General features: G+C 39.9%; 2 protein-coding genes across 2 annotated transcripts in view; both read right to left on the reverse strand.

Moving 5' to 3' along the window:
* Positions 1–21,832, reverse strand: part of LOC129725987 (serine/threonine-protein kinase Warts) — a 487,129-nt gene extending 465,297 nt beyond the window's left edge. The window contains exon 1 of the mRNA XM_055682534.1: positions 21,610–21,832. The gene's annotated coding sequence lies outside the window, so the exon portion shown is untranslated. The remainder of the gene's footprint in view (positions 1–21,609) is intronic.
* Positions 16,804–17,460, reverse strand: LOC129717106 (uncharacterized). Its single transcript, XM_055666952.1, has one exon. The coding sequence runs from the start codon at positions 17,458–17,460 to the stop codon at positions 16,804–16,806; it is 657 nt and encodes a 218-aa protein (XP_055522927.1).
* Positions 21,833–23,100: the final 1,268 nt, after the last annotated feature.

A 23,100-nucleotide genomic window follows, 5' to 3' on the forward strand; every position in this document is an offset into this window, starting at 1 on the left:
GAGTGAATTTTCTTCGTACAATAACCGGACAATGGCAAATTCATGCACGATAAGACAACTTGCAGACGACAGTGTAATCTCTGTTACAGGAGCCAAAGCTGCCGATTTGCAAGGACCATTGCAAGATACCTTGGACAATTTGTCTGCTTGGGCTTGACAGCTAGGTATCGAATTCTCTCCGGAGAAGACTGAGATAGTAGTTTTTTCTAGGAAGCATGAACCTGCTCAGCTTCAAACACAATTAATGGGTAAAACGATTTCTCAGGTTTTGGTACACAAATATCTTGGTGTCTGGTTCGACTCTTAAGGCACCTGGGGTTGTCACGTGAGGTATCTGATGAAAAAATGTCAACAAAGAGTGAATTTTCTTCGTACAATAACCGGACAATGGTGGGGAGCCCACCCAGGAGACCTTATAAGGCTTTACCAAACAACGATACTGTCTGTTATTGAGTACGGGTGTTTCTGCTTCCGCTCCGCAGCAAACACACATTTGATCAAACTGGAGCGAATACAATATCGTTGTTTGCGTATCGCCTTGGGTTGCATGCAATCGACCCATACGATGAGTTTGGAGATCTTAGCTGGAGTACTACCATTGAAAAACCGCTTCTGGAGCCTGTCTTCTCGTATTCTTATCAAATGTGAGGTCTTGAACCGTCCCGTGATTGAAAATTTTGAAAGGTTAATCGAACTTAATTCTCAAACCCGTTTTATGACATTGTATTTCAATCACATGTCCCAAAATATTAACCCTTCTTCGAATATTCCAAATCGTGTCGACTTATCAAATACTTCTGATTCTACTGTGTTCTTCGATACATCTATGATAGAAGAAACTCGTGGAATCCCGGATCATTTACGCGTGCAGCAGACCCCCAAAATTTTTTCCAATAAATATCGAAACATCAACTGCGACAATATGTTCTACACTGACGGATCACTTCTTGATGGGTCCACTGGCTTCGGTATCTTCAATAACAATTTACCCGTCTCCCATAAGCTAGATAATCCTGCTTCTGTTTACGTCGCAGAATTAGCTGCAATTCAGTACACCCTAGGGATTATCGAAAAAATGCCCACGGACCATTATTTCATCTTTACGGACAGTCTCAGTTCCTTTGAGGCTCTCCAATCGATGAAAGATGTTAAGCACTCTCCGTATTTCCTGGGGAAAATACGGGAACAACTGAGTGCTTTATCCGAAAAATCTACTCAGATTACCTTAGCGTGGGTCCCTTCTCACTGCTCGATACCGGGTAATGAGAAAGCGGACTCTTTGGCTAAGGTGGGCGCAACAAACGGTGATATTTATGAAAGACCAATTACCTTTAATGAATTTTTCGCATTTGTACGTCAGAATACGATCATCAGTTGGCAAAATTCTTGGACCAAGGGGGAACTGGGAAGGTGGTTACATTCCATAATCCCCAAGGTGTCGACGAACCCGTGGTTCAAGGGGTTGGATGTAGGTCGGGATTTCATTTGCGTGATGTCCCGGCTTATGTCCAATTACTATAGATTTGACGCGCATCTCCGTCGTGTTGGGCTCGGGGAAAGTGGTATCTGTGCCTGTGGTGAAGGTTATCACGACATAGAGCACGTTGTTTGGTCATGCCCTGTACACCGTGACGCCAGGTCTAGATTAATAGCTTCCCTGCAGGCCGAAGGTAGGCAGCCGGCTGTTCCTGTTCGTGATGTCTTGGCGAGCCGTGACCTATCCTACATGTCCCTTATATACGTTTTCCTGAAATCCATCCACGCCCCAGTTTAGTCCTATCCCCTTTCGCCTACATCCAACCAAACGACAAGAACACGTTAAGACCCCGGATCCGGAAACAGCAATCAGACCCGCACGATACTCTCAAGGCCCGATGGAAACAACCCAATATGCCAGTCCGTAATATCTTGGCCCAGCAGCGGAACAAATTTAATATGCTGCTTACCTATGGCAATGAAAACCATCAAACAGCAAACCTGTGCTTTTAATGCAAAATATTCTAGCTTTAAGTTAGATATAGTTTTAGCTCGTAGTCGGCAGCGAGGATAAAAAATTTGCTTCTAGTTATTAAGATACTTTAGAAAGTAAGCTACCAGATATAATTGGCGCCGTTAAACATTGAATTGTATTTGTGCCGTGTCAAATAAACTATAGATGAAGAAAAAAAAATTCAACACAAGATTCAAGCTTTCACAGCGAAAGATGATGACGATTTTTTCAATTTGTAATTAGTTTGTATTACTTATGTTGTTTTAGTTTATTTGAAAAAATATATATATACTAGCTGACCCGGCAAACTTCGTCCCGCCTATTTTAGAGTTTAATTTAATAATTTTAAACATTTAAAAATTCATTGATTCCTTGCGATTGAATTATATCGTTTAAAAGTGATTGGTTTTATCGGAATAACCACATGCTCGACGTTTGGCTTTTGTACATGACCTCTATTCCGGATATATATTGGGTGCATTTCAGTTATTTTCGTTGTTTTAAAGAAAATGAAAGTGGTCATCTTCTAATTCAAAATGGTGTCCATGGTCAATGCTTGGCTTCTCCACATCATTTCGATTACGGACATATCCATATGTAGTAGTATTCGGTTATTTTCGGCGGTTTCCCAGAACTTGCCATTTTTCAATTCAAACTGGTGTCTAAGGTCAATTTATAGCTCCTTGCATCATTCTGGATTCGGTGATACTCATATTGGGTGGTATTTGATCACTTTGGGCTATTTTTCAGGAACCGTAAGTCGCCATCTTGGATTTAAAAATGGCATTTGGAGACAATTTATGACCCGTGAGCGTCATTCTGGTTTAAGAAACACCCATATTGGGTGTTATTTGGTCATTTTCGGCTTTTTTCCAGAAACCGGATGTCACCATTTTCGATTTCAAAATGGTGTCTGTGGTCGATTCTAACTCCTGTGTAACATTCTGGTTCCGAAGATACTCATATTTTATGAATATCGGCCATTTTTGGCTGTTTTCTAGAAACCGGAAGTTGCCATCTCACAATTCATAACGGTGTCTGAGATCAATTCCCGTTTCAGAGATACTCATATTGGGTGGTATTTGGTCGCATTAGGCTGTTTTCCAGACACCGGAAGTCGCCATCTTACAATTCAAAATGTTGTCTGAGGTCGATTTGTGGCTTCAGTGCGTCATAACAATCCCGGAAATACCCATATTGGGTGGTATTTGGTCATTTGTTGCTGTTTTTCATTTGTTGCTGTTTGGCACTAGGAGACAATTTTTGGGCTCTGAGCGTCAATCTGGTTGAAGAAACACTCATATTGAGTGGTATTTGGTCATTTTCGGCTGTTTTACAGACACCGGAAGACGCCTTCTTACAATTCAAAATCTTGTCTGAGGTTGATAGGTCGATTTGTGGCTTCAGTGCATCATAACGATTCCGGAAATACGCATATTTAGGGGTATTTGGTCTTTTGCCGCTGTTTTTCAGAACCGGAAGTCGCCATCTTGGATTTCAAAATGGCATTAGGAGACAATTTTTTGCCTCTGAGCGTCAAACTGGTTGAAGAAACACTCATGTTGGGTGGTATTTGGTCATTTTCGGCTGTTTTCCAAACACCGGAAGTCGCCATCTTACAATTCAAAATGTTGTCTGAGGTCGATTTGTGGCTTCAGTGCGTCATAACAAACCCGGAAATACCCATATTGGGTGGTATTTGGTCATTTGTTGCTGTTTTACAGACACCGGAATTCGCCATCTTGGATTTCAAAATGGCGTTTGGGAACAATTTCCGGCGTCCGTGCGTCAATCTGGTTAAAGGAACGCTCATATTGAGTGGTATTTGATCAATTTCGGCTGTTTTCCAGACACCGGAAGTTGCCATCTTACAATTCAATATGTTGTCTAAGGTCGATTTGTGGCTTCAGTGCATCATAAAAATTCCGAAAATACCCATATTGGGTGGTATTTGGTCATTTGTCGCTGTTTTTCAGAAACCGGAAGTCGCCATCTTGGATTTCAAAATGGCATTAGGAGACAATTTTTGGGCTCTGAGCGTCAATCTGGTTGAAGAAACACTCATATAGGGTGGTATTTGGTCATTTACGGTTGTTTTCCAGACACCGGAAGTCGCCTTCTTACAATTCCAAATCTTGTCTGAGGTAAAATCTGTAAAATAACTGTAACTGTAAAATTCTACACAAATAATGTAAATCTATAGAAATAAGTAACCAGCAAACCTCAAAACAAAGATGCAGAGCCTTAAAAGGCTAAACAGTTATTATGTAAACCATATGTAACCATATAAAAATATAAATAAATATACAATGAGTTAAAAACAAGATATTTTCATTCAAAGTTTATACGTTGTACTATACATATCGGGATAAAAGTTTAAGATTATTCGTGTCTTTTCCTTTCTACTTAACGCTCCAAGCTGCAATCAATGGTCTTTTTCAAGACCTGAAGAGTTTTGATAATTTTCTGCGGTTAGAGCATTCTTCCTCCACTTAGGTCCAAGGTATCGAAGGCAAGCGTATGCACAGTGGGGAATCGCTGGCCATCAGCCAAAAAATTTTTTTTTCGTTAGCCGTTTCATAATATTTTTCCTTTATTGGTATAACATTCAAGTGTCTAAATCCAAAATTTGGGCGCAATATCATGAAATCTGTGTTTTTTATGACTTTTCAAAGCATGGCGAAACGCTCTGTAGCTTCAATGATAGCTTGGATTTTTTTGACGTCAAAAGAAAAGTTGTTGTAAATATTGTGCAAAATAAATCCTTTTCATTAGATATTGTAAAATTTGGTTATAGTAGGCCTGACACTAAAAAAAAATTAAAAAACGTGTTTTTTGTAGAAAAATAGCTTAAAAGTTTAGTTGTCGCAGTTTGCCACGGTTGTGACTACATTCAAAATTTAGGTAAAAACGTAAGCTTTCAAATGCTTACTGTCCGCTGTAGCGCAAAACTGCGCTAATTGTCGCTTTAGTGAAGAAAGCGATAGCAGATTTTTAAAGTTTTTATTTTTGAAGTTGAAATTTCATCCAGGATTAATTTTAATCATAACCATGATACCTCATTAATGAAAATTTATGATATCGTTCTCAATCCGTAAGGATAAAATATAAAGTTGGGCAAAAATCACAAAATTTATCAATGAAAAGTTATAAAATAAGTGTTGAACAAGAAAACGGTAAACAAATCTTTATGAAATTTTAATTATGTTAAACTTTATCACTTTCTGCAAATTCAAAACAATATTAAAAATATTCAGTCCTTTTCAATTTATGATCACGAAATTCGCTTAACTGATTGAAGTGTCAAATACTAGCAGCAAATTCATACCATCCAACTCCAGCTAACAATAGCCCGTTTGAAGATTGCTTTTGCTTCGCCCTCGTTTGCATACAAAAGTAAAGCACACATTTTGCTTTATGAGAAAAAAACAAAAAACAGTCGCCCTCCGCATCTTTTCGTATTCATTTAGAACGTTGTGTCATTCCAGTGTCTTGGTTTTCAAATTCATAAAATCGTTGAATTTTATTATGGAGCCTTCAACTTTAGCGGCACCACCTAATTCAATGTCTAGTAAGTTGTCAATTCATGGTGTTATACATGTATTTGAATGTCCTCTTTCTACCATAGAAACCGGATTAGGATGATAACATATATATGAAACAATGAAACATCGAAAATCACTAGAGGAAAAAAAAATTGCAACGAAAGACATTTTTCCTGCTAATAAGAATAATGAACTTCAAACTTTCTGGAAACAATTCAACACAAGATTCAAGCGATCACAGCGAAAGATGATGATGATGATGATGACGATTTTTTCAATTTGTAATTAGTTTGTATTACTTATGTTGTTTTAGTTTATTTGAAAAAATATATATATATACTAGCTGACCCGGCAAACTTCGTCCCGCCTATTTTAGAGTTTAATTTAATAATTTTAAACATTTAAAATTCATTGATTCCTTGCGATTGAATTATATCGTTTAAAAGTGATTGGTTTTATCGGAATAACCACATGCTCGACATTTGGCTTTTGTACACGACCTCTATTCCGGATATATTTTGGGTGCATTTCAGTTATTTTCGTTGTTTTAAAGAAAATGAAAGTGGTCATCTTCTAATTCAAAATGGTGTCCATGGTCAATGCTTGGCTTCTCCACATCATTTCGATTACGGACATATCCATATGTAGTAGTATTCGGTTATTTTCGGCGGTTTCCCAGAACTTGCCATTTTTCAATTCAAACTGGTGTCTAAGGTCAATTTATAGCTCCTTGCATCATTCTGGATTCGGTGATACTCATATTGGGTGGTATTTGATCACTTTGGGCTATTTTTCAGGAACCGTAAGTCGCCATCTTGGATTTAAAAATGGCATTTGGAGACAATTTATGACCCGTGAGCGTCATTCTGGTTTAAGAAACACCCATATTGGGTGTTATTTGGTCATTTTCGGCTTTTTTCCAGAAACCGGATGTCACCATTTTCGATTTCAAAATGGTGTCTGTGGTCGATTCTAACTCCTGTGTAACATTCTGGTTCCGAAGATACTCATATTTTATGGAAATCGGCCATTTTTGGCTGTTTTCTAGAAACCGGAAGTTGCCATCTCACAATTAATAACGGTGTCTGAGATCAATTCCCATTCCAGAAATACTCGTATTGGGTGGTATTTGGTCACTTTAGGCTGTTTTCCAGACACCGGAAGTCGCCATCTTACAATTCAAAATGTTGTCTGAGGTCGATTTGTGGCTTCAGTGCGTCATAACAATCCCGGAAATACCCATATTGGGTGGTATTTGGTCATTTGTTGCTGTTTTTCATTTGTTGCTGTTTTGGCATTAGGAGACAATTTTTGGGCTCTGAGCGTCAATCTGGTTGAAGAAACACTCATATTGAGTGATATTTGGTCATTTTCGGCTGTTTTACAGACACCGGAAGACGCCTTCTTACAATTCAAAATCTTGTCTGAGGTTGATAGGTCGATTTGTGGCTTCAGTGCATCATAACAATTCCGGGAATACGCATATTTAGGGGTATTTGGTCTTTTGCCGCTGTTTTTCAGAACCGGAAGTCGCCATCTTGGATTTCAAAATGGCATTAGGAGACAATTTTTGGCCTCTGAGCGTCAAACTGGTTGAAGAAACACTCATGTTGGGTGGTATTTGGTCATTTTCTGCTGTTTCCCAAACACCGGAAGTCGCCATCTTACAATTCAAAATGTTGTCTGAGGTCGATTTGTGGCTTCAGTGCGTCATAACAATCCCGGAAATACCTATATTGGGTGGTATTTGGTCATTTGTTGCTGTTTTACAGACACCGGAAGTCGCCATCTTGGATTTCAAAATGGCGTTTGGGAACAATTTCCGGCGTCCGTGCGTCAATCTGGTTAAAGAAACGCTCAGATTGGGTGGTATTTGGTCATTTTCGGCTGTTTTCCAGACACCGGAAGTCGCCTTCTTACAATTCAAAATCTTGTCTGAGGTTGATAGGTCGATTTGTGGCTTCAGTGCATCATAACAATTCCGGAAATACGCATATTGAGGGGTATTTGGTCATTTGCCCCTGTTTTTGGAAACCGGAAATCACCATCTTGGATTTCAAAATGGCGTTTGGGAACAATTTCCGGCGTCCGTGCGTCAATCTGGTTAAAGAAACGCTCATATTGAGTGGTATTTGATCAATTTCGGCTGTTTTCCAGACACCGGAAGTTGCCATCTTACAATTCAATATGTTGTCTGAGGTCGATTTGTGGCTTCAGTGCATCATAAAAATTTCGAAAATACCCATATTGGGTGGTATTTGGTCATTTGTCGCTGTTTTTCAGAAACCGGAAGTCGCCATCTTGGATTTCAAAATGGCATTAGGAGACAATTTTTGGGCTCTGAGCGTCAATCTGGTTGAAGAAACACTCATATAGGGTGGTATTTGGTCATTTACTGTTGTTTTCCAGACACCGGAAGTCGCCTTCTTACAATTCAAAATCTTGTCTGAGGTTGATAGGTCGATTTGTGGCTTCAGTGCATCATAACAATTCCGGAAATACGCATATTGAGGGGTATTTGGTCATTTGCCGCTGTTTTTCGGAAACCGGAAATCGCCATCTTGGATTTCAAAATGGCATTTGGGAACAATTCCCGGCGTCCGTGCATCAATCTGGTTAAAGAAACGCTCATATTGAGTGGTATTTGATCATTTTCGGCTGTTTTCCAGACACCGGAAGTTGCCATCTTACAATTCAATATGTTGTCTGAGGTCGATTTGTGGCTTCTGTGCATCATAACAATTAGGGAAATTCTCATGTTGGGTGGTATTTAGTCATTTGCCGCTGTTTTTCAGAAACCGGAAGTCGCCATTTTGGATTTCAAAATAGTATGTATTTGGAAACAAGCCAGAAGAAGGAAGGATGTCGAACCATTATGGACATGTTTGTTACACCTAAAAACATTCACCTGCCAAATTTTGTTGTACAGTTGAATCGCTTTATAGCGACATCGCAAGGGACCGTCGTTATAAAGAAATGTCGCAATAAAACGAATATTTTTATGAACATAGGGTAGAAGGGATCATTGAGAATGTCGATATAGAAAGATTTGTCGCTATATAAATTGTCGCAATAGAGGGATTCGACTGTATTTGCTTGATTGGTTCTCGAGCTGTGCGAAATTTGTGTTTCATTTGTATGGGACCCCTCTCTTATAGAAGAGGGAGGGATATCAAACCATTATGGATATATTTGTTACCCCTAAAAACATTCACCTGCTAATTTTGGTTCCATTTAGTTGGATAGTTCTCGAGATGTGCAGAAATTTGTGTTTCATTTGTTTGGAACCCCTCCCTCACATAAGAGAGAGGGGCGTCGAACCATTCTGGACAAATTTGTTACCTCTGAAAACATTAACATGCCAAATTTGATTCTATTTAGTTGATTGGCTCTCGAGCTGTGCGAAATTTGTGTTTCATTTGTATGTAACCCCTCCCTTATAAAAGAGGGAGGGGTGTCAAACCATTATAGATATATTTGTTACCCCTAGAAATATTCACCCGCCAAATTTGGTTCCATTTACTTGGTTAGTTCTTGAGATATGCAGAAATTTGTGTTTCATTCGTATGGAACCCCTCCCTTCCAGAAAAGGGAAGGGTGTCGAACCAATATGGACATATTTGTCACTCCTTAAAACATCCACATGCCAAATTTGGTTCCATTTGCTTGGTTAGTTTTCGAAATGTGCATGAATTTGTTTCATTTGTATGGGACCCCTCCCTTCCAGATGAGGGAGGGGTCTCAAACTATCTTAGCCACCTTTCTCGGCCCCTAAAACCCCTACATACAAAATTTCACGCCAATCGGTTAAGTGGTTTCCAAGCCTATATGAATCAGACAGACAGACAGACAGACAGACAGATAGACAGACAGACAGACAGACAGAGCTGCATTTTTATATGTTTAGATTTATATTTAGGCAAAATTTGCTTGTTTCAGGGGTCGTCCATAAATTACGTATTTTTTTCAATGGAGCGGACGCCCGATGGCACTACTTGTGGTCAAAGATCATATAATTCCACAAAAAAGGAAAAAAGTGCCAAAAAATATTAAAAATTGAGTTTCGTGCTTTATGGACGGCCCCAAACAAAAAATGGATACCAAATTCGTGTTCAGCGACCCAAAATTATGTAAATACCAAGTTTTTGTCGCATTTATCGGCACTTTTTTGCTTGGCCAGCCTTTGTATGGAGTCGCCCCACTGTGGTTTGGTCTAGGAGAGACCACATTTTGGTCCTACGGAACCGGATAAAAAACCACAGCCGTGGTTTGTGATCAGGCAATCGTGTCGTTTCCGCTCACTCGAGCATATTTCCCTTTCGTTGCTCCCGGCAACATGTGATGGATGATCAACCGATCGTCAATATTCCAGCCGTGATTGCTCTTAACCGTGTAAACCAAATCTACCGAAGCAGCTGCGGAGAAAAACCTTTGCAAATAGTCTACCTACCGTTCATAAGTTTGAAATCGTTTGAATTCGTTTGTACGCGCGCCGGTCGAAAACAAATCAAATAAAGTGAATACGAACTATCCCGCGCATGCTTGTTCTGACACGGTGTAGCATGTTCGAACGTGATGTTTTGATAAATAACAGTAGAGCAAAATTGTGTCTTTAGCTCATACTTTTTAAGCTGTTTATAGTGTGTGTTTATGGACCGAATTTTGTGATGCCAATGCAGCATACTCCCGCGAAAGTGAATACGGAGGATAGGATGGCAGATTTAAAAGTGTTGATCCATCTGCGGGGCCAAGCAAAGGCAAAAGTGACGCGCATACGTAAAGCGGTTGAAGATTCCGCTGAAGCTGGTGTCATACGCCATAATGCAACTCAATTGAAAGAGTTCGCTCGAAATTTGGAGGGCCATTACCGGGAATATTTGGGCCTTCATCATCAGATTTCGGCAATGTGCCCACCCGAAAAGATCGAAGAGCACGATCAAGGATACCTTAGTTTTGAAACACATTACAACGAGACGCTTGTTTTGGTCGAGCAAGCAATCGAGATGGTACATTCAGTTCCTACGCCACAACGTCAGCGTACTGATGTACCCGCCAATAATGAACCTCGAGTAATCGTTCAGCAGCCGTTGAAAGCAACCTTTCCGACTTTCGATGGCAAACCAGAGAATTGGCCACGTTTCAAGGCTTTGTTTCGTGATGTGATGCAATCATCTACGGATTTGGATTGTATCAAGCTGTTCCCTTCATTACGAGCCATGCTGCACGTACTTTGAGTGACAACAATTACACCAATGCCTGGGAGATCCTTGAGGAGCGTTTCGAGAATAAGCGTTTAATTGTTGGCACCCATATTCAAGGTCCACTGAGCCTTCGACACATTAACCGTGAAAATCCGAAGGAATTGCGAGAGTTAATCAACGAAGTGAATCGCCACGTCGACGGACTAGTGCTAATGCAGGAGCAACTGCTAGGAATGTCCGAGGTTTTGTGGTTAACCTGGTAACTGCAGCGCTAGATAAAGATACTCGGAAGGAGTTTCAATCCCACATAAGTCGATACCAACCTACAATGAAACGATGGATTTCCTGAAAAAGCGTTGTGCCATCCTCGAACGCTGTGAAGTTTCGGCGCCAAACGTGAAGCCGATACCAATCAAAAACACCGCCAACCTGATAAAGGGTGCGTAAGCTAAGTTGTGCGCCATCACTGGAACCACCGAGATGTCCTGCGAGATATGTGCCGGTGCACATCCGAACTTCAAATGTGAAGTGTTTCGAGCTTTGTCTACTCCTCAACGTCTAATGGAAGCACGAGAGCTGAAAATCTGCTTCAACTGTTTACGCAAGGGTCATCACAGCATTTCTTGCAGTTCATCGCGAACCTGCCAGAAGTGTCAAGGTAAGCACCACACACTATTGCACTTTGAAAAACCACAAATCCCCAAGCCAGATAAACCAAACATCCCACAAGCTTCCGAAAAAAAGTTACTCCTCCTAGTAATTATCCACGATTTGAGAACAGCCTTTTAATGACCGCTGTTGTTAATGTTTTGGATTGCAATGGCAAATACCAGCCATGCCGTGTCTTCCTAGATTGTAGATCTCAGGCTCATTTGATTTCTGATAAATCAGTCCGTACCGTAAAACGGGGTATCATTGATCAGCGGGGTAACATTGATCAGTTTTACCCTTCTCATGAATAGTTGAAATAAAACTGCTCCGTGATTACTTTTGCTAAAGTTGAGTATAACATCTTAGTCTTGTGTCACTCGAGATCTGAACAATATTGTATTGGTTGAAATTTTTTATTGTTTTGATGACCAAACTTTAAAATTAATTCGATCGTTATATTTCTTACTCTCAGTAAGTGTCCGAAAAAGCACTTTATACTAGTCGAATATTGAACATTTCGTATTCATTGACATGTTTTCCGAATTCGTTATTAAATTTTTTCAATCAACCAGAAAAATTTTTAGTCAAATTGATTACATTCAATGTTAATTAGTTTATACTTGTTAAGAAAGTCAAGTTTTATGCTCTAGCCAAGACAACATCCTGCCCTACGCCAGGATGTTGTCTTGGCTAGAGCATAGAACGTAAGAGGCTAGAGCTGGCCTATTGATACTTCCGTTGTTGAAAAGGCCTTGCATATAAGATCAACATACGTTTTCTGAACACAAAAATTTTACAACGATTGTTGACTTACAAAATACTTCTAGCAACTTTCGCGACCAACGTTTACGTTTTTCATCATCGAAAGGTTAAATTACATATGGCATAAAAATGCCTCGCAGTATATACCGCGGCTAAATGCAAGGCCAGGACTATCCTCCGCAGTAAAAGCAATCAAGGAGAACGGGAAGCGTCTCTAAACATGTTATCAAAGCATTATCTAACATTTTTAGTTCAAAAAGGTTTCAAAACTATTCAAAATTGAAACTGATCAAAGTTACCCCAAATAAGGAAAATTGAAACAACGACGAAAAATAAATGTTTTTAATGTTCAGGATTTTCGAAGGGCTTTGAAAACTTACTTCTCAAGTTCTAAGGATGCCAGTACTGGTTTTAAAAATATGAAACCTGTAATTTCAGTTGTAAAATATATAAATACTCACGAAAAAGTGAAATAAAAATGATCAATGTTACCCCGTTTTACGGAAAACTGAATTTGTCTCGTACCCCCGCTAAAATTGATATCATTGGAGCCAATGGTAAAAAATTGACTCTATCTGAAATAGTTGAGGTGAATATTCGATCCATCCATTCAGATTTCCAAGCACAGCTACAGTGTTTAGTAACGGATAAAACTACTGGTGTTATTCCATCCCGTGAATTCAACACCCAGTCTTGGTACCTACCGCCTGGACTGCCACTCGTGGACCCAAATTTTAACATTCCTGGTGAAATCGATTTGTTGATTGGAATCAACCTCTTTTTCAAAATCCTAATGCCCAGCCAGTTAAAGATATTAATCCAGCCCAGCCCAGAACCGATTGCAATGTAATACGCTCACTTTGGAGCCACTGACTAAATGCATGGAGAAGTTTTGGTCTATAGGAGACATTGAGTCCTCTCCAATGCTTACCAGTGAAGAGCTGGAGTGTGAAGCTTTGTATGGTGCCACTACTCGTCGTGATATTGATGGTCGTAATATCGTTCAATTGCCACTGAAAGATTCAGTTTCCAAAATGAAAAATAATCGTTCCCTGTCACATCGTCGTTTTTCCATGCTTGAACGAAGGCTTCAGAAGAATCCAGAAGTGAAGCTGTTGTATCCCTTTCCGACCGGGCCCATATAATTGCGTAGGTAGAAGGTGACTTGAACAAAACCTTCTCTCTAGATTTTTGAACGTCCTATTCAATGTTTTATTGCTCACAACGCTAGTGTCAACATCGCTGCTGCTGCGAAAAATAAAAGACCTGAGCAAGCAAGTGCTTTTATATAGGAATTGCTTCGATAAACGTGTTCTTGTCGTTTGGTTGGATGTAGGCGGAAGGGAATAGGACTAAACCGGGGCGTGGATGGATTTCAGGAAAACGTATATAAGAGACATGTAGGTTAGGTCACGGCTCGCCAAGACATCACGAACAGGAACAGCCGGCTGCCTACTTTCGGCCTGCAGGGAAGCTATTAATTTAGACCTGGTGTTACGGTGTACAGGGCATGACAAAACAACGTGCTCTATGTCGTGATAACCTTCACCACAGGCACAGATACCACTTTCCCCGAGCCCAACACGACGGAGATTCGCGTCAAATTTATGATTGGACATAAGCCGGGACATCACGCAAATGAAATCCCGACCTACATCCAACCCTTTGAACCACGGGCTCGTCGATACCTTGGGGATAATGGAATGTAACCACTTTTCCAGTTCCCCTCTGGTCCAAGAATTTTGCCAACTGATGATCGTATTCTGACGTACGAGGGCGAAAAATTCAACAAAGGCAATTGGTCTTTCATAAATATCACCGTTTGTTGCGCCCACCTTAGCCAAAGAGTCCGCTTTCTCATTGCCCGGTATCGAGCAGTGAGAAGGGACCCACGCTAAGGTGATCTGAAACGATTTCTCGGATAAAGCACTCAGATGTTCCCGTATTTTCCCCAGGAAATACGGAGAGTGCTTAACATCTTTCATCGATAGGAGAGCCTCAATGGAACTGAGACTGTCCGTAAAGATGAAATAATGGTCCGTGGGCATTTTTTCGATAATCCCTAGGGTGTACTGAATTGCAGCTAATTCTGCGACGTAAACAAAAGCTTATCGAGCTTACGAGAGACGGTTAACATACAGCTCGTTGATGTTACTGTTTTTGTGTTGGTGAAAGCGAGGGAAGGCTGCTCCAGTGTTCCTGTCTTTTATTTTTGGTGGCTTCGATGAGGCGGTTTCTACTAAGTCGTGGAGAGATTTTGGTTCCGGTGCGTCGTTGGATTGCTGCTGTCTGGGGAATGGAGGATGGATGGCGATGTGAGGTTCCGTAAATGGTGAGCGGCTTCATGGAGCTCCGCTCATATGTTCTATAATCCCAATTGCTGTGTACGGCAGACACGACTGTGCGGTAAATTGCTCAGCAGTGAAGGTGGTGTCGTACAGAGGGGCACGAGAGGCGCCCTACTTGACCTGTGCCAGCAGAGAAATTTTGCTGAGGCGAGTCCGACAACACCAATACAAGAATACCCGTCGCGCTCACATACATCGTCGCAGTGAGTAGTAATGAGAGTGTGTGAGACGAGTGAATGCATTTATTACGTGAGTCGAGAGTACGAAAGGATGTGTGAAAGTAGACGAAGGTGATCACGAAGGTTATTTACCAAAGTTTCCATATATCAAAATATTCTAAAACATGTTCACATCACTCTATCTTGTCGAAATAGAGATCCTTGGCATAATACCTTTTCTACTAACAACACCCTGATTCCTGTAACATTTATAAAGGTAGTATGCTGCCTATAATCGCATATCAGTCCCATCTGAAAAATCATCGATTTGAGAAAACTGGTACTGAATATCCGTGGTAAACTGTGATATAAAACGCAGATAGCGTTCTTCATGTGGCAACCAACAGTTAGATTCTGTTGTCAACGCGTAAGTCAGTGGACGGTGATCGGTAAAGATTGTAAAATTGCGTCCTTCCAGTAACAGCCGGAAGTACTTCACAGCCATTTTCATTGCAGTTAATTCTCGTCCAAGAGTGGAGTACTTAAGCTGTGACTTGGAAAATATTTCCGAAAAAAATCCTACAGGTTCCCACACTCCATCTCTTAATTGCTGCAAGACGGCTCCACCCGCAATATTTGATGCATCTACATTCAAAGCAAGCGGTTTGGACGAATCGGGATAATGAAGAAGAGAGGCTTCCGCCAACGATTTTTTGCAACGCTCGAAACTTAACACGGCAGCATCTGTCCAGTTCAATTTACGAACATCGTGGCGTATAAAGCGTTTGTAGCCGTTGATAAGTGCTAGAAATCGTCGGAGGTCCTTAACCGTGGAAGGCTTCTTGTATTCTAAAACCGCTTGAACGCGGGCTGGTAGCGGGCGTACTCCGTCATCGTTGACTAGGTATCCGAGAAACTTCACTTCCTTCTGGGCAAACACACTTTTCTCCAAGTTGATCACGAGTTCGTGCTGCCGTTAGCGTTCGAAGACCATTCGCAGATGCTACTGGTGCTCCTGCAGGGATTCAGAGGCGATGCATATATCATCTATGAAGATGACAACAAAATCTAGGTCACCAAAAATGCGATTCATATAGCGTTGGAAGGTTTGACTTGCGTTGCTTAACCCAAATTGCATGTGGGTGAATTCAAACAAGCCAAACGGCGTGATGACCGCTGTTTTCGGAAAGTCTGCCTCCTCTACTGCAACCTGGTGGTATGCTCGCTCCAAATCAAGGGTTGTAAAAACGGACTTACCGTGCAGCAAATTCAACAGATCGTGAATGTGCGGGACCGGGTAGCGATCAGGTGTTGTGGCCTGATTAAGACGCCGGTAATCTCCAACGAAGCGCCATTGTCCATTCTTTTTGGGTACGCAATGTAGAGGGCTCGCCCAACTGCTGCTTGATGGTCTGCAGATTCCCAGGTCACACATAAGTCGAACCTCTTCCTTGGCTGCTTTGATTTTATCAGGATGCATCCGTCGTACTTTTGACGCTACCGGTGGGCCACGAGTAACAATGTGGTGAGTTACGTCACTCTGTGGCACAGAGCGCATTGTCGAAGGGAGAGTAATTTCCCGAAACTCTTCAAGCAACTTTCGAAAAGGATGACCGGTGTCCACAATTGTGATACTATGCTAATCAGCAGTTATCATACCACCATAGGAGTTTAAACCCGTTTTTCCGTCTATTAGTTTTTGGCTTTTGAGATCAACGAGAATACCAAAGTGGGCCAAAAAATCGGCTCCAATTATTGGTACCGTCACTTCAGCGATCAGGAAGTTCCAGGTAAATTTACGTCTTAACCCAAGATCCGTGGATAGCAATTTCGTTCCAAACGTTCGAATGCGGCTGCCGTTGGCGGCATACAGTTGCTGAGTTTTAACACCTTCAACGCGGTCCTTCCTAGAAGCCGGCAAGATCGAAACGTCTGATCCAGTGTCAACTAAAAAGCGAGAATTGTTTGTTTTATCGAAGATTATCATTCGGCGGCTTTCAGATACTCCTGCCACCTTCGCCGACGACGGTGGGGAGATGTTTAGTTTTTTTAATTCCATGTACACGGCACACGACATTGTTGAGCATCGTTCCCATACTTCCGATGGTACCAGCACATCCTAGATCCCGATGACGAGCGTGAATCTCTTTAGCTTCGTGAAGTAGATCTGCCTCGGTTGTACTTGGAAGTTTTGAGCCGACGAATTTCTGCTGTAAGGTATTCTATTTGCTCCAATAATTTGCCACGATAGTGTCTGGATTCTGGTTCGTTGTGTGCTATCCCTGCTGCGGATAACGGATTAGTAGCAGTATCCGTGATTTTATCCGCCATTTCCGCGAGTTTTTCAATGGTGCCGTCATGACAGGCTAATACCGGTCGTATTTTTAGCGGGAGACGTTGAATAAAAAGCATTTTTAATAGGTTGTTGTCAACGCCCAAACCGGCAGACAATTCTCTCATTTTTGCCAAGAGGTGGGTTGGTCTCATGTCACCGAGGTCTTGGGCTCCTAGCAGCTGCTCGAGGCGGCTTTCAGCGGATACCGCAAAGCGGGAAACTAAACGTTCCTTGACGGTTTTATACTTATTTTGTTCCGGAGGCGCTGCTACCAAATCAGATATATGACAAATGACTGATTGGTCCACTTTCGCCACGATGTGGTAAAACTTAGTCTCATTATTAACGATTTTTGCTAAATGGAACTGTGCCTCGGCTTGGGCAAACCACATGGCCGGATCTGTTTTCCAAAAATCCGGCAGTTTGATAGCGACAGACGCCGTAATGTGGTTTTCGTTTGCATTCGCCATGTTGAGGTTAGATATCGCGATTAACTAATAACACGAATGACGAGGTAAAATCGCGAAATTTTAATGTTCGCGACGTCGCGGGTCACCAATGTAGCGTTCGAACACGAAATAAAACGCTTGTCGAAAGTTTTAACTAAGTAAATTTTTATTTAAATCGCTCGTTACAGAATCCGCGTGCGCGTTCAAAGGGGTTCTTTGTTCCTCTGTCTTTGCCGTCTTTGCTCACTTCTCCCACGGTTCAGTGTTGCCAGTGATACCATAAGTGCTTAAAGATATTTTTTTTTTTAGGTATATCGCCTGTTTGGGGTGGAATATTTTTATTTTTTCGACTTGTTATGAAATAGACCCTAACCATAACTTTTTCATTAAAGAATTGCCTTTTTCGTGAAAATAACAATGAAAAATAAGGAAGAGACTGATTTGCGATTATAAGGGCCATCGAGTAGCAAAATATTCGCATACCAGTTTCACTTTCAACCGCTCGGTGTAGAAGTAGGGATACCATCTGGTCGAAATTAGAAATCAGGACACAAATTTGACTAAGTCATTCAATTCTTCGAAGTATGAGCAAATGTAACACGTAATATTTGATTTACTCAGTTTTTTTTACGCGGGGATACGTACCTCGTGGAAAAACGCGGTAATAAAGAAATCCGCGTATAAAAACGCGTAATTTGAAAATCCTTCGATTTAAAAATCCGCGTGAAAAAACCATTAATTCGAAAATCCGTGTAGAAAAATACCTAGTAAAAAATCTGGGTGTATCTCTGACGACCCACTTTCATCGAACCACTTTGAATTATTACGCATTAGTAGATACTTTGGAAAAAACTTATTTTCAAAGAGCACATTGAGAGTATACAAGCCAAGTGCATCAAATATACGAGATGTTTATATCCTCTCATTAACAGGAATTCTAAACTTTGTTTAAAGAACAAACTTTTGATTTACAAACACATTTTTAGACCAGCAATGCTTTATGCAGTACCGATCTGGACAAGTTGCTGTTCAACAAGGATGAAAACGCTCCAAAGGATTCTGAATAAAATTCTGAAAATGATTTTGAAGCGTCCTCCTTGGTTTGGTACACTCGAATTACATAGACTTACTGGTGTTGAACCATTAGAAGCTATGTCAAATAAAATTATTAACAATTTTCGACAAAAATCGTTGCAATCCTCAATTGCTACGATAAACTCTTTTAATAGCCAATAAGTTAGCAATTAAGTTAGTTATAAATTTACTTCCCCTTTTCTGACAAGTAGGTTTAAATCCCTACGAATGATAAGTCCTAATTGCAAAAGCAAACAAATCCTAACAATTAAATTTACAAATTTCTAACAGTGTTGAGGAGTCACCATTTGTGATTGGACACACATACTCATTATTTACTAATATTTATCATAAATACTTAAGCTACTAACATATCCCCCTCTTAATAAAAAAAAAGTAGATACTTTGAAAATTCAACACACGTAAACTGTTTCAACTTAAACTTAACAAATGCCAGATGCTTAATGATAACGGTCAACGCGTGAGAGATTCTTTTTATTACTATAGTGAGCTTCAACCAATGAAAAATTTCGATCGCAGTGAGCGTTGCGACCTGAAATCGAAAACACTTATTGAGCAATTCTGAAAAATTCTGCTTATTGCCACACAACAAAGTCAAATATCTGAAGAAAATCAGGACAAATGCTAAAATATAAAAAATAAATCAGGACGCTCAAATAGGACTTCAAAATCAGGACATGTCCTGCTAAATCAGGACGGATGGTATCCCTATGTAGGAGTAGTCATATTTTTCTCAAGTATTTTGAATATGGGCAGATGTTTATGGCCGCAGACAGCTTCTATGCTTCATGGAGAATGACGAAGATGACCCGTCACTTACCCCGATGTCAAGATCGTCTTAGAACAAAACAAAATATAAGGTTGAAATCTTGGTTATGCTACTGAATAATTTCCTTGCTTACTCCTTCAGTGTTTCGCAGTACGTGCTGCAAATTATTCCGCAAGTTTCAACAATGACTTGACGGAAGACGACGACGATGAAACTTGTTAAGCAACTAAAAACGATTTCTTCTGAGTTCAACTTGAATGATCATTTGAAGTGAGCAGATCATCCACAGGAAACCCCTTACATGAAGCAGCATTGCTTAAGGCTCTTATCCCTCTGATTGACGAAATCAATAACCTTTCGGGAACGGACTTTCGGAAAAAGTTGCAGTTTCAGTGTCTACTTAAAATTAACTTTTGTCTGAAATTTATTTGAAACGACCTTGCATTATTAAATTATTTGATGATTTTTTAACAGTAAATAGCTTGAAAAACAGCACCAAACATTTGTTATATGGATTAAAGAAAAAAAAAATGCCATACCCAGGAAAAACATTTGGTGGGACTGATATGCGATTATTTTTAAGATGGGACAATTTTACCTTACATTTTTTTCTGACTTTTTCAAATAAAACATACTTTTTTGTTCCCTTATTCGATAATAAAGCAAGAAATAGATGCAATCTGATATTTAACTCAAAACGATGAAAGTCCATATGGGACTGGTATGCTATTAAAGGCAGTATGGGTTCCCTGCACCTTCTTAAGTAGACGTTGAACAAACATTCCTACTTCCTTTCCCCAGCGATGGTAAGGACGTAGCCAGGTATCCAATGAAAGAGTTAGTTTGCAACTCACATCATCTGTAAGAAGGATACTAGTCCCAAGTTTTTTTTTCCTGTGACTACAGATGATGTGCTTGTGAAGTTATTATTATTATCACTATATTTATCCTAAGCTGATCATTGTATAGCCACCTACGATGTGTGCAATCCCTTTTGCTATGCTATGCTAAAATGGCCGCCATTTTGTCAATTTTTTAAATTTTCGAAAACGGCTAGGCAACAAGTTAGATATGTAATCCATTTTTACATGCTAAAAAAATTTCAGCCAAATGGGTGTACTGAACCTGAGAAAAAATTACCACCAGTAAGGTACTGATTTAGTGAGAGCATTCACGTTTCCAGCTGCCAACAACGTAATACTCACTATATGTGCAACTACGACATGCAGAATAAATGTTCAAGTACACCTTCATCAATAGCCAAAACAACCGAACACTCCACTTTACTCTAAACATTGGAAAAAAAATTTCGACCTTCTAGAGTAGGGTCCCCCGTTAAACCAAATGTTTAACGGTTACATTACCTAAAAGAATTCTCTCGTCACTTCACTAAGATTAAACCAAAAACAAAGTCGTCCGTAGTGACCGTTGTGTTCTGTAATCAAAAAAGTTGTTGATATTGAAAAATTCTGCATATTATTATCACACTACAAAATTGAAAATCTTATGAAAATCAGGACAAATGTTAGAAACTGAAAAATAAATCAGGACGTCCAAAACGGGTCACAAAATCAGGCCATGTCCTGCTAAATCAGGACGGATGGTATTCCTACACCCAACGAAACGAAAGACTTGGTTGATTCACGTCGGCCAATCATGTGCAACGAATCAGTTAGCCCACCTGTTGAACACCTAAACTGTTGCTGTAATATCCGGAAAACTCGGTTAGTAGAGTGGAAAATTGAAGGTGATTTTTATTAGACAGCTCAAGTTCTTGATATCAAAGTTTAGTACCTAAGTTTGCTTTTAGTTGGTTTAGCTTTAGTTACAGACACACATTTGTTCTAAAACACAAGCGAAACTATTTTCTACCTTGATAGTAATTTTCGGTGTTATATTAACAATTTAATACGCAACTTTTTAGTGTAAACAGCTTCGCAACATAAAAAGAACACTACCTACTGTATAAACTCGTATTTAAAGCAGGATTTTTCAAATGTTTGGTTAGCAGTTTGCAATTCTTTTTGTTCGCCATGGTTATATTAAGATTCCTCTTTAAACTGTTGACAGCACAGAACGTAAAAATTTTACATTTATACTATTAAAAAAGCTCTAAAGTAGATTTTTTCAGATGTAATGTTCCTGAAAAACATAGTTAAACTTTTTAAATAGGCCTTAAATCACACTGAATATCTAGTTGAAATTGATTTGATTGTATAAACAACATAATTTATCACTTTTTACAAACAACAAAATAGAAAATGAACCATGAATATTCGATGTTTTTAAGCAAAACAAATACCAACCATAATACTCCAATTTCTTTACGAGTGGATGTCTTCCTGATTTATCCATTTTTTCACCTCACAATTTAATAAAAGAAAACACATTTTTGAACAAAATATTCACAATAAAGTTATCCACATTTACACTTTTCTGCCAATGTTTAATTTTCTTTAGTAAAATACAAATCTTATTTTTATCAAAAATCATTAATTTGACATTTATGATCTGTGTAACCATACACGGTTATGAAACCGTAGACACTTTGAAAGAAAATAGATTTGAATAACCTGCACGCTCTTCAAATTTAACTCTAAACTTAGTGAGATGTCACTCACTTTCGTTAAAAGTGAACCTACTCTGAACAGAGTTTTTATGATATTACTCATTTATGGGTAGAGTCACCATGTGTCAGAAATTGAGTAGGAATTACCCTCTTCTTCAGACGCAAATTGTTTATCTCCGTTTGAGTTCGCAAAATAACAATACACGAGTTATCGTACGGGTGTTTTTTTGTCGATTAGTTCTTGTGCTGCGCGATAACAATAGCCTGTTGTATATCGGCAGAAACATCTGCACACTGGTAGGGACAGGCTACCCCGCCAGTGATTCGATACGCAGCTGATATATCAGCAAGAATAATTCTCCCGCACCGCTGTTACCCCGCTAGCAGCACGGACCACCATACGATCGAGCGAGTGGAAGTCAACTACAAGTGGCATCTACAAGGTCGCGTGTAAACACGGCCACTGTGTCACTACACGAAGCTGGATCGTCATTGTTTGTTCTGCGGAGACGCTCGATTAATCCTACTATCAGCCGTGAGGTCGTGACTTAGACGTTCGGTGAAGTATTACCTTCAGAATTTTTACTATTATTATCAATATTATTACTATGTTATAATATTATTATTAATATTATTATTGATATTATTATTATTGTTATTATTATTATTACTACAATTATTATTATTATTATTATTACTATTGTTATAAGTATTAGTATTACTGTCTTTTTTTTTATTTGATCCATTGTAGATTGAAAAATTGTTTTAAAATTTAATATCAACTACTTGAACCCCCCCCCCCCCCCCCCATATTCGAATATTTATCGTTTGTGTGCGGTAGAGCGTAACGCTCCCGCAAAATGGACGACATGCAGGTGCAACTTTTCCTGGATGTGGAAACAAACGGGGAAGAAATTGAAATTTCTCCCATCAGCTCACCCCTACCTTCCCCTGTGCCCTCTCCTTTGCCAAGTCCTGTACCAAGAGTACCGGAAGTACGGGTAAAAGCTTACCCAGATGCCGCTGGCGGTCCCTACGTTGTTTTTTTCCGGCCCATAAAGAAGCCATTGAATATTATTCAAATTGGCAAAGACCTGGCAAAACATTTTTCGGCCGTAACCGAGATTACGAAGGTGAGGCCGAACAAACTGCGAGTTGTCGTGAGTAGCTTGAAGCAAGCAAACGAAATTGCTGGCTACGAGCTCTTCACGAGAGAGTATTGCGTGTA

The sequence above is a fragment of the Wyeomyia smithii genome, chromosome 1, assembly GCF_029784165.1.
Source record: "Wyeomyia smithii strain HCP4-BCI-WySm-NY-G18 chromosome 1, ASM2978416v1, whole genome shotgun sequence".
In the NCBI taxonomy this organism is placed as follows: domain Eukaryota; kingdom Metazoa; phylum Arthropoda; class Insecta; order Diptera; family Culicidae; genus Wyeomyia; species Wyeomyia smithii.

Bases quoted from the DNA above. Each gene is read 5' to 3' on its own strand.
- LOC129717106 (XM_055666952.1), bottom strand. From the start codon at position 17,460: ATGGCGAATGCAAACGAAAACCACATTACGGCGTCTGTCGCTATCAAA.